Below are 13,930 nucleotides of genomic sequence, written 5' to 3' on the forward strand. Positions count from 1 at the left end.
ATCTCTCTCAGCTCTCTAATGCACACGTGCGCATGCATACGCACGCGCACACGCGCACGCACACGCGCACACACACACACACACACACACACACACACACACACACACACACACACACACACACACACACACACACACACACACACACACACACACACACACACACACACACACACACACACACACACACACACACACACACACACACACACACACACACACACACACACACACACACACAGAGACACACCGGCTTACTTCAGCTCAGTATCCAATCTACCTCCTGCTCTTGCTGGTTAAGCTTCAGAGCATGCTTATATCACCATAATGGCAGACCTACTCCCCTTCTCTTTACTAACCCTATGTCTGGGTTGAGGTACATATTGGACAGATGTTACGAGCTGCTGTCAACCCATTATTAACCCATTGATGACCCCTTTCATGACCCTATGACTCAACTCATTGGCCAATTAACTGTCCAATTGTCCATTACCATGCAATCTAGTTATGGTATCATCCTCCCCTCCCCATGAACCTGGCCTGCACACACATCCAACAGCACAGAGGTCCACATGCAGGTGTTCATTCAATGTTTCACCCATTTTGAAAGTAACCCCACACATCCAACCCGCATCCTCCCTGCTATCCAATACACATTTCTCAAAATCATGTGCATCATCAGCCATGGACTAGACTGTATTACAGATGTAGGATCTTGAGCCAGTTTGCTACAGCAGGAAAATAAACCCTGCAGCAACAGGAAATGTGAATTATTATGTAGATCATAATTAATAGATTATTCTGACATTTTAAAGTGCAAATTACAGACTTTAGACGCCTTTTTAAACCTTGAATAAACTACAAGTTTGCATTTCTTGTAGTGCAGGAAAATTCTCAGTAACAAACAAGTGAACAAACTAAGATCCTACATCTGTATGCAAAGCAGGTATGTACATGTTCTATACCATCCTAGTAACGTACCCTCTACCATACCATGTCCACCCTACATCTCCATCCCCAGTCAGCTTCACATTGATAGAACAGACTGATATTGTCTCGTGTGTTTCGTCTATCGTAGAGGTACTGTAACAATAATGCTAGTACGAACTCGAACCCAGGCACAGAGATACACAGCAAGCAGAGGTAAGGGTAAATCCAGAACTTTTATTTAGAGTCTTAACAGAAACAAGGCAACCACACAGTAATAAAGCATGAGACCTAAGCAAAGATACAGGCCAACCAGGTGAACAGAGAAGGTAATTAAACACAGGTGAATCCAAAAAGTAATAATCAGGGTAAGCTGGAAAATAGAAAACAGGTTAAGGATGCCCCCCAGCGGTAACCTAAGGAAATAATTATCAAATGACACAGAAACTGTGACAGGACTCCTCCCACAAGGAACGGCTCCTGACGATCCACCAGGGGTAGTTGAACGTCGAATGAGTCCGGGGTCCCGAATGAGTCCGGGGTCCAGAATGTCCCAAGCCGGAACCCAGGATCGCTCCTCAGGACCGGAACCTTCCCAGTCCACGAGATACTGAGTCCCACGCCGGAACTGGCGACTGGAGAGGATGCGTCGCACAGTGTAGGCTTGTTGTCCCGCTATCATGTGTGGTGTAGGTGGAGGCCGAGTGGCCAGAACCAGAAGACTGAACACCACAGGCTTGAGTCTGGAGATGTGGAAGATGGGATGAACCCTCATGGACCGGGGAAGATGAAGACGATAGGCCACTGGATTAATACGCCGTAGAACCTTGAATGGCCCGACGTACCTGGGTGCTTCCTTGATTCCACGTGCAGAGGCAGATCCCTAGTAGATGCAGGAGAGGACTCGAACGGCAATGACGGTTGGCCTGACGTTGAACCCGAGTTGAAGACCTTAGGAACACTGACCGAGCCTTCTTCCAGGTCCGACAGCAACGAGAGATGTTGAGAGGATGGAATCTCCACTTCAATCTCCTGATGTGGAAACAGATAAGGATGGTATCCGTACAAAACCTGGAATGGTGACAGGCCGTTGGAGGAACACTGGAGAGTGCTGTGTGCGTACTCCACCCAGAGAAGAGAAGGATATGCATGAACTAGAATGGGGTGCAGAAGAAAATGTAAGTTTCAGGCCCTGGAACGCCTTCTCAGCAGCAGGGGTCCAGCTGACATGCCCAGCCGAGCCCTTTGTGAGAGCTGTCAATGGCACAGCCACCGAACTAAAGTCTCTCACAAATCTCCACCTAATTAGCAAAACCCCAAAAACGCTGGACTTGCTTGACTGTGCTGGGTCGCGGCCAGTTGACCACTGCTTCTACCTTCTGGGAGTCCGTCCGTACACAGCCCTGAGACACGATGTACCCCAGGAAGGATATCTGAGAAACCTGTCATTTCAGTCAGGGAAACATGAGAATCGGAAGCCTCCAGACGAGCAGGGATGGAAAGATGTGGAGAGAGTTGCTGGCAGGTGGACTGGCATGCAGGATTCCATCCCATAACTCTTCCCGAGGGCCAGTCAATTTGAGGATTATGGATAGAAAGCCACGGATGTCCAAGAACCAGGGGAAGTTCAGGAGAGTCACCAAATTTAACTGGATAAACTCCACATGATAATCCAGAACTCGTAGCTGAATAGGCATGGTGAGCTGCTTCACCTTCCCAGACCCTAAGGGTTGACCATCCTGCACAGTGGCCGACAACAGAATGTCCAGCTTAGTGAGAGGCAGCCCCTGTTGGCGAGCTAATATGCGATCCAGAAAACATCCGGTAGCCCCAGAGTCTATGAATGCAGGAATGTCCAACTGCCCATTGTCCCACCGCAGGTTGGCTGGAAGCAAGGTGCATACCGTGTCGGCAGCTGGAGACTGTATCTGACTCGCCAGTATTCTCCCGTCTACTGACGAGTCATCCTGTTTCCAGTCAGCTCAGGACAGGAGGCACGGAAATCTCCAGACTGTCCACAGTAAAGACAACGTTGCTTGTTAATCCTGCGCCTTCTCTCCAGAGCGGAAAGTCTGGTGCATCCCAATTGCATCAGCTCCTCTGAAGGATATGAAGGAAACCCATAGCCGAATTGAGAACTCTGACTCCCTCAGCGGAACCTGATACATTGGAAACAACTCGGAGCCCCTCCGGCCTCTCACGACGACGTTTCCGAAGCCGGTTGTCAATCCCGATGGCCAGAACGATAAGCTCATCCAGAGTTTCAGGGTTGTCCCGGGAAGCCAGTTCATCCATGAGAACCTCGCTGAGTCCGTTCAGAAAGGCTGAGTGAAGTGCCTCTGTATTCCAACCACTCTCAGTGGTGAGCGTCTGAAAGTCAATGGTGTAATCAGCTACGCTCCGGCTGCCCTGCCAAAGCGCAATGAGTCTTTGAGCAGTGTTCCTGCCACTCTTGATCTCCTGGGTTAAGCTTTGCCAATTAAAACAAATGTCTGATTGCTGCTCCCATATGGCTGGGGCCCAGGCCAGACCCCGTCCTGAGAGCAAGGAGATAACATATGCCACTCTGGAACGCTCGGTCGGAAACGTTGATGCCTGCAGCTCGAAGGCCAGCGAGCATTGGAGCAGGAACCCACGAAACCTCCCAGGATGCCCCTCATAGCTCTCCGGTGCCGGGAGATGAGTCTCCCAAAGGTAGGAAGATGCTGAGCTGGTAGGGAGTGGAGGATTAGAAACAGCCACAGTGCAGCAGCAGTTGCTTCCGCCTTTCCTGTCTGCAGAGCAGACACAAGAGTTCTTAAATCCTCCTACAATGTCTGCAGCCGCGCCTCACAGTTCCATTGTGTGTGAGAGCCAACCATAAATAGAGTTCGGAATGTTCCTCGGACGACTGAGGAATCTCTGATGGGTCCATTGTAGGCTTAGGTCTACTGTAACAATAATGCTAGTACGAACTCGAACCCAGGCGCAGAGAAACACAGCAAGCAGAGGTAAGGGTAATCCAGACCTTTTACTTAGAGTCTTAACAGAAACAAGGCAACCAGGTGAACAGAGAAGGTAATTAAACACAGGTGAATCTAAAAAGTAATAATCAGGGTATCCTGGAAACTAGAAAACAGGGTAAGGGTGCCCTCCAGCGGTAACCTAAGGAAACAACAATCAAATAACAAACTGTGACAGGGACTATACCTCCAGGAGAGGTGTCTCTTGCTCCACTTGTTCTGGGCGACCAGAGCTCGTCTCCTGCGGCCCACCATCACCTCCGTCTCAGACAGGTCTGGGAGAGAACACCTCGGGGTCTTCATCAGGCCCAGGGTAGCTTGGTCTGATCAGGGGAACCGAAACAGATGTACACATTCATATAGAGTCATAAACTAGTGAGCATGTCCATCCATTACATTTCTTATATTGTTTTAGCAGAACGAAAACAATAAAGGCAAAGACAATGTGTTCAACACACACACACACACACACTAGGGTTGGCAGAAATATCAGCCCACAGACAGAAGTACGAGATTCTAGAGCAGTGGTCACCAACCTGTCGATCGTGATCGACTGGTCGATCTCCAAGGAATTAAGGTGAATGCACCAATTTGTAAGTCGCTCTGGATAAGAGCGTCTGCTAAATGACTTAAATGTAATGTAAATGTAATGAATTCCTAGTCGATCGCCAAACATTTGAATTTGAAACAACTGAATCAGGTTTTTGGCCGTAGGTGCACCCGATTCAGTTGCCCTGTGAACAGGTGAACAGTTTCCATTTTGAACCATTTCATGTGTCTGAAGGTACAAACTCTGCCTTCCCGGCGGGCCCAGAGAGTAAATCAGGTGCACTATAGGCTTACCGTTGGCCAATCGGATGGCTCAGATGACTGTGTCTGCAGTAACATAGCAGGCATAAAAGAAAGCTACAGCAAAGTTAATACTGTGAGATTTCAAAACGTTAAGAACCCTTGACTAGAGAGAGACTGTCAACGAATACAGCAAAGAGATGTGAGTTCATGTTTAAGTTCTTACTCGGCACTGTCAACACTTTGTATTCAACACTTTTATGAGCCATAAAATGTGCGTTCTTCCTATTTCCACTCAGTGCTACAACAAACACAGCAGCAGTAATGAATGAGTAGGAACGTGTGTCTACAGGCATGCGTTGGTGTTATTATTAGTGTCTTGGGTCTTTTTTAATACCGAGGAATATTTCAATATTTCATATTTCATTCATCTCTGTTAATAGAGTAACAACATGAATTTGTCCATGAGGCAGAAATAATCTAATCAAATTTCATTAGTCACATGCGCCAAATACAACAAATACAAATTACAGTGAAATGCTTACTTATTTATTTTTATTTCACCTTTATTTAACCAGGTAGGCTAGTTGAGAACAAGTTCTCATTTGCAACTGCGACCTGGCCAAGATAAAGCATAGCAGTGTGAACAGACAACACAGAGTCTTGCTAATTGTTTACTCCATGTGTAACTCTGTGTTGTCTGTTCACACTGCTATGCTTTATCTTGGCCAGGTCGCAGTTGCAAATGAGAACTTGTTCTCAACTAGCCTACCTGGTTAAATAAAGGTGAAATAAAAAATAAAAATAAATAAATAAAAAGTTACACATGGAGTAATCAATTAACAAGTCAATAACACAGTAGACAAAAGGGGAGTCTATATACAATGTGTGCAAAAGGCATGAGAAGGTAGGCGAATAATTACAATTTTGCAGATTAATACTGGAGTGATAAATGATCAGATGGTCATGTACAGGTAGAGCTATTGGTGTGCAAAAGAGCAGAAAAGTAAATAAATAAAAACAGTGTGGGGATGAGTTAGGTGAAAATGGGTGGGCTATTTACCAATAGACTATGTACAGCTGCAGCGATCGGTTAGCTGCTCAGATAGCTGATGTTTGAAGTTGGTGAGGGAGATGAAAGTCTCCAACTTCAGCGATTTTTGCAATTCGTTCCAGTCACAGGCAGCAGAGTACTGGAACGAAAGGCGGCCACATGAGGTGTAGGCTTTAGGGATGATCAGTGAGATACACCTGCTGGAGCGCGTGCTACGGATGGGTGTTGCCATCGTGACCAGTGAACTGAGATAAGGCGGAGCTTTACCTAGCATGGACTTGTAGATAACCTGGAGCCAGTGGGTCTGGCGACGAATATGTAGCGAGGGCCAGCCGACTAGAGCATACAAGTCACAGTGGTGGGTGGTATAAGGTGCTTTAGTGACAAAACGGATGGCACTGTGATAAACTGCATCCAGTTTGCTGAGTAGAGTGTTGGAAGCAATTTTGTAGATGACATTGCCAAAGTCGAGGATCGGTAGGATAGTCAGTTTTACTAGGGTAAGCTTGGCGGCGTGAGTGAAGGAGGCTTTGTTGCGGAATAGAAAGCTGACTCTTGATTTGATTTTCTATTGGAGATGTTTGATATGAGTCTGGAAGGAGAGTTTGCAGTCTAGCCAGACACCTAGGTACTTATAGATGTCCACATATTCAAGGTCGGAACCATCCAGGGTGGTGATGCTAGTCGGGCATGCGGGTGCAGGCAGCGATCGGTTGAAAAGCATGCATTTGGTTTTACTAGCGTTTAAGAGCAGTTGGAGGCCACGGAAGGAGTGTTGTATGGCATTGAAGCTCGTTTGGAGGTTAGATAGCACAGTGTCCAATGACGGGCCGAAAGTATATAGAATGGTGTCGTCTGCGTAGAGGTGGATCAGGGAATCGCCCGCAGCAAGAGCAACATCATTGATATACACAGAGAAAAGAGTCGGCCCGAGAATTGAACCCTGTGGCACCCCCATAGAGACTGCCAGAGGACCGGACAGCATGCCCTCCGATTTGACACACTGAACTCTGTCTGCAAAGTAATTGGTGAACCAGGCAAGGCAGTCATCCGAAAAACCGAGGCTACTGAGACTGCCGATAAGAATATGGTGATTGACAGAGTCGAAAGCCTTGGCAAGGTGGATGAAGACGGCTGCACAGTACTGTCTTTTATCGATGGCGGTTATGATATCGTTTAGTACCTTGAGTGTGGCTGAGGTGCACCCGTAACCGGCTCGGAAACCAGATTGCACAGCGGAGAAGGTACGGTGGGATTCGAGATGGTCAGTGACCTGTTTGTTGACTTTGCTTTCGAAGTCCTTAGATAGGCAGGGCAGGATGGATATAGGTCTGTAACAGTTTGGGTCCAGGGTGTCTCCCCCTTTGAAGAGGGGGATGACTGCGGCAGCTTTCCAATCCTTGGGGATCTCAAACGATATGAAAGAGAGGTTGAACAGGCTGGTAATAGGGGTTGCGACAATGGCGGCGGATAGTTTCAGAAATAGAGGGCCCAGATTGTCAAGCCCAGCTGATTTATACGGGTCCAGGTTTTGCAGCTCTTTCAGAACATCTGCTATCTGGATTTGGGTAAAGGAGAACCTGGAGAGGCTTGGGCGAGGAGCTGCGGGGGGAGCGGAGCTGTTGGCCGAGGTTGGAGTAGCCAGGCGGAAGGCTTTGCCAGCCGTCGAGAAATGCTTGTTGAAGTTTTCGATAATCATGGATTTATCGGTGGTGACTGTGTTACCTAGCCTCAGTGCAGTGGGCAGCTGGGAGGAGGTGCTCTTGTTCTCCATGGACTTCACAGTGTCTCAGAACTTTTTGTAGTTGGAGCTACAGGATGCAAACTTCTGCCTGAAGAAGCTGGCCTTAGCTTTCCTGACTGACTGCGTGTATTGGTTCCTGACTTCCCTGAACAGTTGCATATCGCGGGGACTAGTCGATGCTATTGCAGTCCGCCACAGGATGTTTTTGTGCTGGTCGAGGGCAGTCAGGTCTGGAGTGAACCAAGGGCTATATCTGTTCTTAGTTCTGCATTTTTTGAACGGAGCATGCTTATCTAAAATGGTGAGGAAGTTACTTTTAAAGAATGACCAGGCATCCTCAACTGACGGGATGAGGTCAATGTCCTCCCAGGATACCCGTGCCAGGTCGATTAGAAAGGCCTGCTCACAGAAGTGTTTTAGGGAGCGTTTGACAGTGATGAGGGGTGGTCGTTTGACTGCGGATCCGTAGCGGATACAGGCAATGAGGCAGTGATCGCTGAGATCCTGGTTGAAGACAGCGGAGGTGTATTTGGAGGGCCAGTTGGTCAGGATGACGTCTATGAGGGTGCCCTTGCTTACAGAGTTGGGGTTGTACCTGGTGGGTTCCTTGATGATTTGTGTGAGATTGAGGGCATCTAGCTTAGATTGTAGGACTGCCGAGGTATTAAGCATATCCCAGTTTAGGTCACCTAACAGAACAAACTCTGAAGCTAGATGGGGGGCGATCAATTCACAAATGGTGTCCAGGGCACAGCTGGGAGCTGAGGGGGGTCGGTAGCAGGCGGCAACAGTGAGAGACTTATTTCTGGAGAGAGTAATTTTCAAAATTAGTAGTTCGAACTGTTTGGGTATGGACCTGGAAAGTATGACATTACTTTACAGGCTATCTCTGCAGTAGACTGCAACTCCTCCCTGGAACTGCTTGCCGTGTGGTAGCAGAGAGAACAGACAATTTTTAGGACCTTCCTCTGACACCCCCTGTTATAGAGGTCCTGGATGGCAGGAAGCTTGGCCCCAGTGATGTACTGGGCCGTTCGCACTACCCTCTGTAGTGCCTTGCTGTCGGAGGCCATACCAGGCAGTGACGCAACCACTCAGGATGCTCTCGATGTGGCAGCTGTAGAACCTTTTGAAGATCTGAGGAACTCATGCCAAATTTTTTCAGTCTCCTGAGTGGGAATAGGTTTTGTCGTGTCCGTTTCACGACTGTCATGGTGTGCTTGGACCATGTTAGTTTGTTGGTGATGTGGACACCAAGGAACTTGAAGCTCTCAACCTGCTCCACTGCAGCCCTGTCGATGAGAATAGGGGTGCGCTCGGTCCTCTTTTTCCTGTAGTCCACAATCATCTCCTTTGTCTTGATCACATTGAGGGAGAGGTTGTTGTCCTGGCACCACACGGCCAGGTCTCTGACCTTCTCCCTATAGGCTGTCTCGTTGTTGTCGGTGATCAGGCCTACCACTGTTGTGTCATCGGAAAATGTAATGCAGTGCGACTTGAGTTTCGTCATCATCTGGAAGACAGTGTTCTTTTTTGATCATTGTCAGTGGAGGAAAAGGAGAGCAGAGGGATGTTGAGAGGCGGACCCTCAGTCTGCTGCTGTCTCCTTCCTCTGAGACTGACCATCAGATGCAGGCACCATCAGCCCAGTAAAATAAAAATGAAAAGCTAATTATTTAAATGTATGCTCACTCAGCTGTGCTTCACAAGTAATGCTACAAATGATATACTATCGGTGTGATCATATAGCCTACCTCAAATGTTTAAATATATATATTTTTTAAATCTCCCGAACTACAGTGCATTGGGAAATTCAAGTAAAGCCAACATGCAGTGATCATGTATTGGGCCTATAGCTTACTGCACAAACCTCATTGTTACAGTACTGTTTTTAATTGGTTAATGTTGCATAGCCTTACGCTTTTTTAATTTTTTTATTTCTTTATTTTTACCCCCTTTTCTCCAGAATTTCGTGGTATCCAATTGTTAGTAGTTACTATCTTGTCTCATCGCTACATATCCCGTACGGGCTCGGGAGAGACGAAGGTCAAAAGCCATGCGTCCTCCAAAACACAACCCAACCAAGCCGCACTGCTTCTTAACACAGCGCGCATCCAACCCGGAAGCCAGCCGCACCAATGTGTCGGAGGAAACACTGTGCACCTGGCGACCTGGTTAGCGTGCACTGCGCCTGGCCCGCCACAGGAGTCGCTAGTGCGCGATGAGACAAGGATATCCCTAATGGCCAAACCCTCCCTATCCCGGACGACGCTAAGCCAATTGTGCGTTGACCCACGGACCTCCCGGTCGCAGACGGCTGCGACAGAGCCTGGGCGCGAACCCAGAGTATCTGGTGGCACAGCTAGCACTGCGATGCAGTGCCCTAGACCACTGTCCAACCCGGGAGGCTGGCTTATGCTTTTTAAGCCATGTAAAAAAAAATTGGCAGGTCTCGGCTTGCATTTTGACTCAAAGTGATTTTGACTCAGAAAAGGTTGGTGCCCACTGTCCTAGAGCTTTCCCTGTTAGCACTATTAACGTTTCCCTTTACTGTGACAATTGTGATTGAATCTGTACAATATTAGCCACTTTCAATGCAACATACCAAAACAAAATGAACTATGCAAGAGATTTTTATTGTCGGCAGAACGCATCGGAGACATGCACTACTCAGCCCATACTCTACACAGACTGGTGTGGCATAAACAATCATAGCTGCAGTAGGGCTTTATGCAAATAGACCATTTCCATATATGGATCTGTGCCATTTACTTTGAACTGGACTGTGTTTACAGCATGAGCGGTCGTGAATAGATGCCCTTGTTTTGAGATCAAAGCGAGAGCTGCATGTAGCCACTTGTGCACATTTTGTTTATATCCTTTACTAGTTAGTGAGTATCCCAGTTATAGATAATTTGTAGTCAGCAATTAGGTAGTGATTGCTTCCTACAAGAGCACAAAACCTATACATTTGTAGACACCTTTGAAAAACTAGTCAGATAAAGAGCTTTTTGTGTCTTCAAGGGGAAATGTTGTATTTTGAATCAGGCTTGAATAAGCTAAGTAGCAATAGGCAGAGGGTAGCATAATTTGTCTGATTCTCTGTAATAATGGTATGGGAATAATAATGCATTTTATTTTGTAAAGTGGTTTCTTGCATCAAACAACGCAACAACATTTTCAGTCACCTCCTAGTCTGAAGGACAAGTGGATAAACAGGTTAATGTCAAGACCTGCATGTTTTTTTTTCCAAAGGATTCATGGAATGTAGGCCTACATTGAACACCACACATTGGCTGCTACTGTAGGCTGAATGATGAATGAACAGCAATTTACATAATAAAAAATGATGGGATGCATTTTCTCCATTGTTTTTGATGGTAGGCCACTCTGGTAGGCCTACATTATGATCAAATAGCCACAATAGCCTACATGGCCACTGTTAACTGTAACTGAAAGCGAGTACAGCCTCAGTGTTCACAGTAAAGTGCGCAGGAAGTTGAACAGAAATTTCACAATGTTCAAGTTTGGGCTCAGCAAACCTGCAATTTGCTCAGTGGCAAATTTTATTTGAGAGAACATTGGTTTGGTGATATCCGTCATACCGTTTCTGTACCATTCTGGGATATACTGTATTTCTGAATGTGCACACAAGGGGCACTATTAAAAAAATGAATCTATTTAGGCAACAGTGATCTTGATCCCGAAGGGGATTGAATGTCACTGCTGTAACCAAGAAGGTTGATCTTGACACCTAGCCACTTATCTAGCAAGTTAGGAAACCAAATGCAGAGCTGGAGCTCTGAGCAGGATATAACTTATTTGACACATCTTAGATTTCTTATAGTTATACTTAACTTATAAGCAGTTGCATAGCACGCAGCCCCCCAATACCCCGGTATATGGTACATCGCCCAAGCCTAGCACGCGCACGCACGCACGCAAACACACACACACACACACACACACACACACACACACACACACACACACACACACACACACACACACACACACACACACACACACACACACACACACACACACACACACACACACACACACACACACACACACACACACACCTAGCACCCCAGTCTCCTCCAGTCCTCCAAACTTCTGCATGGCTTTGATGGCTTTGGTCAGGGCCTCCTTGGTCTGGAGCTGTCCAGTCACTGGGTCAGGGGGCGGGAGGTACCCATACTTACTCAGCCAATCCTGGAAGAGACAACAGGAAGTGTTAAAAGCCATTCCAATCATTCCTGTGAATGTGTGAATGTTTGAATGAATGCAGTTGATGTTTGTTAGAATGTGTTTATGTGTGTTGCAGGGTTTCTGTTGTGGTGCCGTCCACCCACGGTGCTCAGAATGACAGAAATCACATTTCAATTATGGTAATTCATCTTAACAGGACATTCCACTCCTGTAATGAAGCAGACAATAAAACATCATTTTCAAACATTTGCCAGAATGCAATTCGCGGGAAAACTGATGAGAGCAGTTTCACATTTGACCGAAATGAAAATCTCTGTTAGAAACTTAGAAAGAGGGGGAACAAGAGATGCTAAAACTAGGATCGTTTGCTAATATGACTAGGATTATGCCTTTGGCTTCTGGACAACGAAGGAAAGTTGATATGAAAACCAAAAGCACAGGAGAGAAATGGCATACTAGGAAGTCTTTCGTAGGTGGCACTTCGAATAGGCTAGGGAAGTCAATTTAAATACATTTGCCAAAATAATATAATTACTCCGGCCTATACAGGAAAAAAAATACTTTAAAATACTTCACCAGAAAGCATGACTTAGCCACAGAGGAATCGAGGATCAATTTTCTTTTAGAGCTATCGATTGTTTCAAATCACCAGCTTGTAGGCCTACTGTATGTCTATTTGGGAAGCCTGAAATTTGGACAGAACACGTGGCAATAGGCCTAGCTGATTATTAAGTTGCGTCTGTTAGTTAAAAGCATTTCAAATAAGTGTGAAGATAGTATCTTGAGTATAATTCAAAATTTAGTCAAACGAAGGGGAGGGGTGTGTGGCGAAGACATAGGCAAGTCTCTCTCCAGAATGGCTCAGCTGTCTACCGCTAATTCTTGCACATTCACTGTTTCATTGTGTGAATGGTTTGCCCTTTGATCGTTTATTTTTGATCAACTCCCCATGACATATATCACAAGTGGTAAATATATGTAATGGGGAATTGAAATAAAGAGTAGCTCAAGTCAAGATATATAGAAAGGCTGAGTAGAGAGATTAATGCAATTTAAAGAACGTGAATCTATGATATTTTCTACTGTTTTTATTTGTCTGCTTTATGTATTTTGACTTAGATGACAATGGATGTTATCGGTCTACAGGCTGAGTTCCATGCACTCCTTTCTTTAATAGCCAATGGATCACAGTGTATCAATGTGTCCATACGGCGGAACCTGGTGCTCTCGCATTAGTTGAATTTGAACTTTACCATTTTTACCATTTTCATTCAGATTTTTATGATTAATCACGTGATAATGATTTTGAGAAACTAAAACATTATTTTTATTGAAATCAAAATGTTCCACGAAAATGTGCATATGAAAATCATAACTGGCATGTAGATTGGTAGTAATGTTAGGATAAATTGTAAGCTTCCCCAAACTTCTCCAAATTCACTCACTGCCTATGAAGTCTTTATAAAATAATTGTCCCCATGTTTCTATGGTCGGATTTGCCTATGAGCTACTTTGAAGCAAGGTAAGATATGTCTCATAATATGAAGTAAAACATTCAGGTTTCAAACAATTAAGTAGGGCTATGTTTTCAAAATGCATACTGCCTTCAGCTCACATTGTAAAGTGGTGGTGACGCATTGATAGCCTGTTGCCTGCACTTGAATGGTGAATGGGAGGCGTGCTTCAATTGCCAGTTGAGAAATCAAAATAGTAGGCATAGCTCTTTTTAATCGTGCACCAAAACAGGTTTTAACATGTGATTGCATTTAGAATTGGGATGGGCTTATACAAGCACATGTTTTACTCCAGCATCAACCAGCTGAGGAGTTGCAGGAGAAATCTCACTCAACATAGGTTCTGTATGCTGTGCACATGTGATAGTTTTTTTGGATAAATAAGATAGGCTACATGATGACTAACAAAAATACACATAGGCCAATTTAATTACACTAATTAACCTATAGACCGATAAGCATGACGATCAAATGTATTTCAATAAATGAATAAAAAGCATTATTTTGCAATGGGATTTCTTTCCTCCCGGGCATTTTGGCCGGTAACAGTTTTATTGATAGTCTTTTATTTATTGCCAGCTAACCCTGGTGTGTACGTGTATGTGTGGAAAAGGTGGCTATGAACAGATAACCAAAGTATAAAAGTATAAACGTATCTGCGGCCCACAATGAGTGTGTGTGTTTG

At 45.5% G+C, this 13,930-nt stretch overlaps 1 protein-coding gene across 1 annotated transcript in view; it reads right to left on the minus strand.

Annotated features, from left to right (window-relative positions):
- The window catches only part of LOC118387482 (matrix metalloproteinase-17), a 104,383-nt gene that overhangs the window by 33,256 nt on the left and 57,197 nt on the right, over positions 1 to 13,930 (minus strand). Inside the window, exons 2-3 of the mRNA XM_035775885.1 lie at positions 11,602 to 11,734; positions 4,117 to 4,252 (exon numbers count right to left, since the gene is read on the minus strand). Of these exons, the coding sequence (XP_035631778.1) occupies positions 4,117 to 4,252; positions 11,602 to 11,734 (269 nt within the window). The remainder of the gene's footprint in view (positions 1 to 4,116; positions 4,253 to 11,601; positions 11,735 to 13,930) is intronic.

The sequence above is a fragment of the Oncorhynchus keta genome, chromosome 9 (assembly GCF_023373465.1).
Source record: "Oncorhynchus keta strain PuntledgeMale-10-30-2019 chromosome 9, Oket_V2, whole genome shotgun sequence".
Lineage (NCBI taxonomy): Eukaryota > Metazoa > Chordata > Actinopteri > Salmoniformes > Salmonidae > Oncorhynchus > Oncorhynchus keta.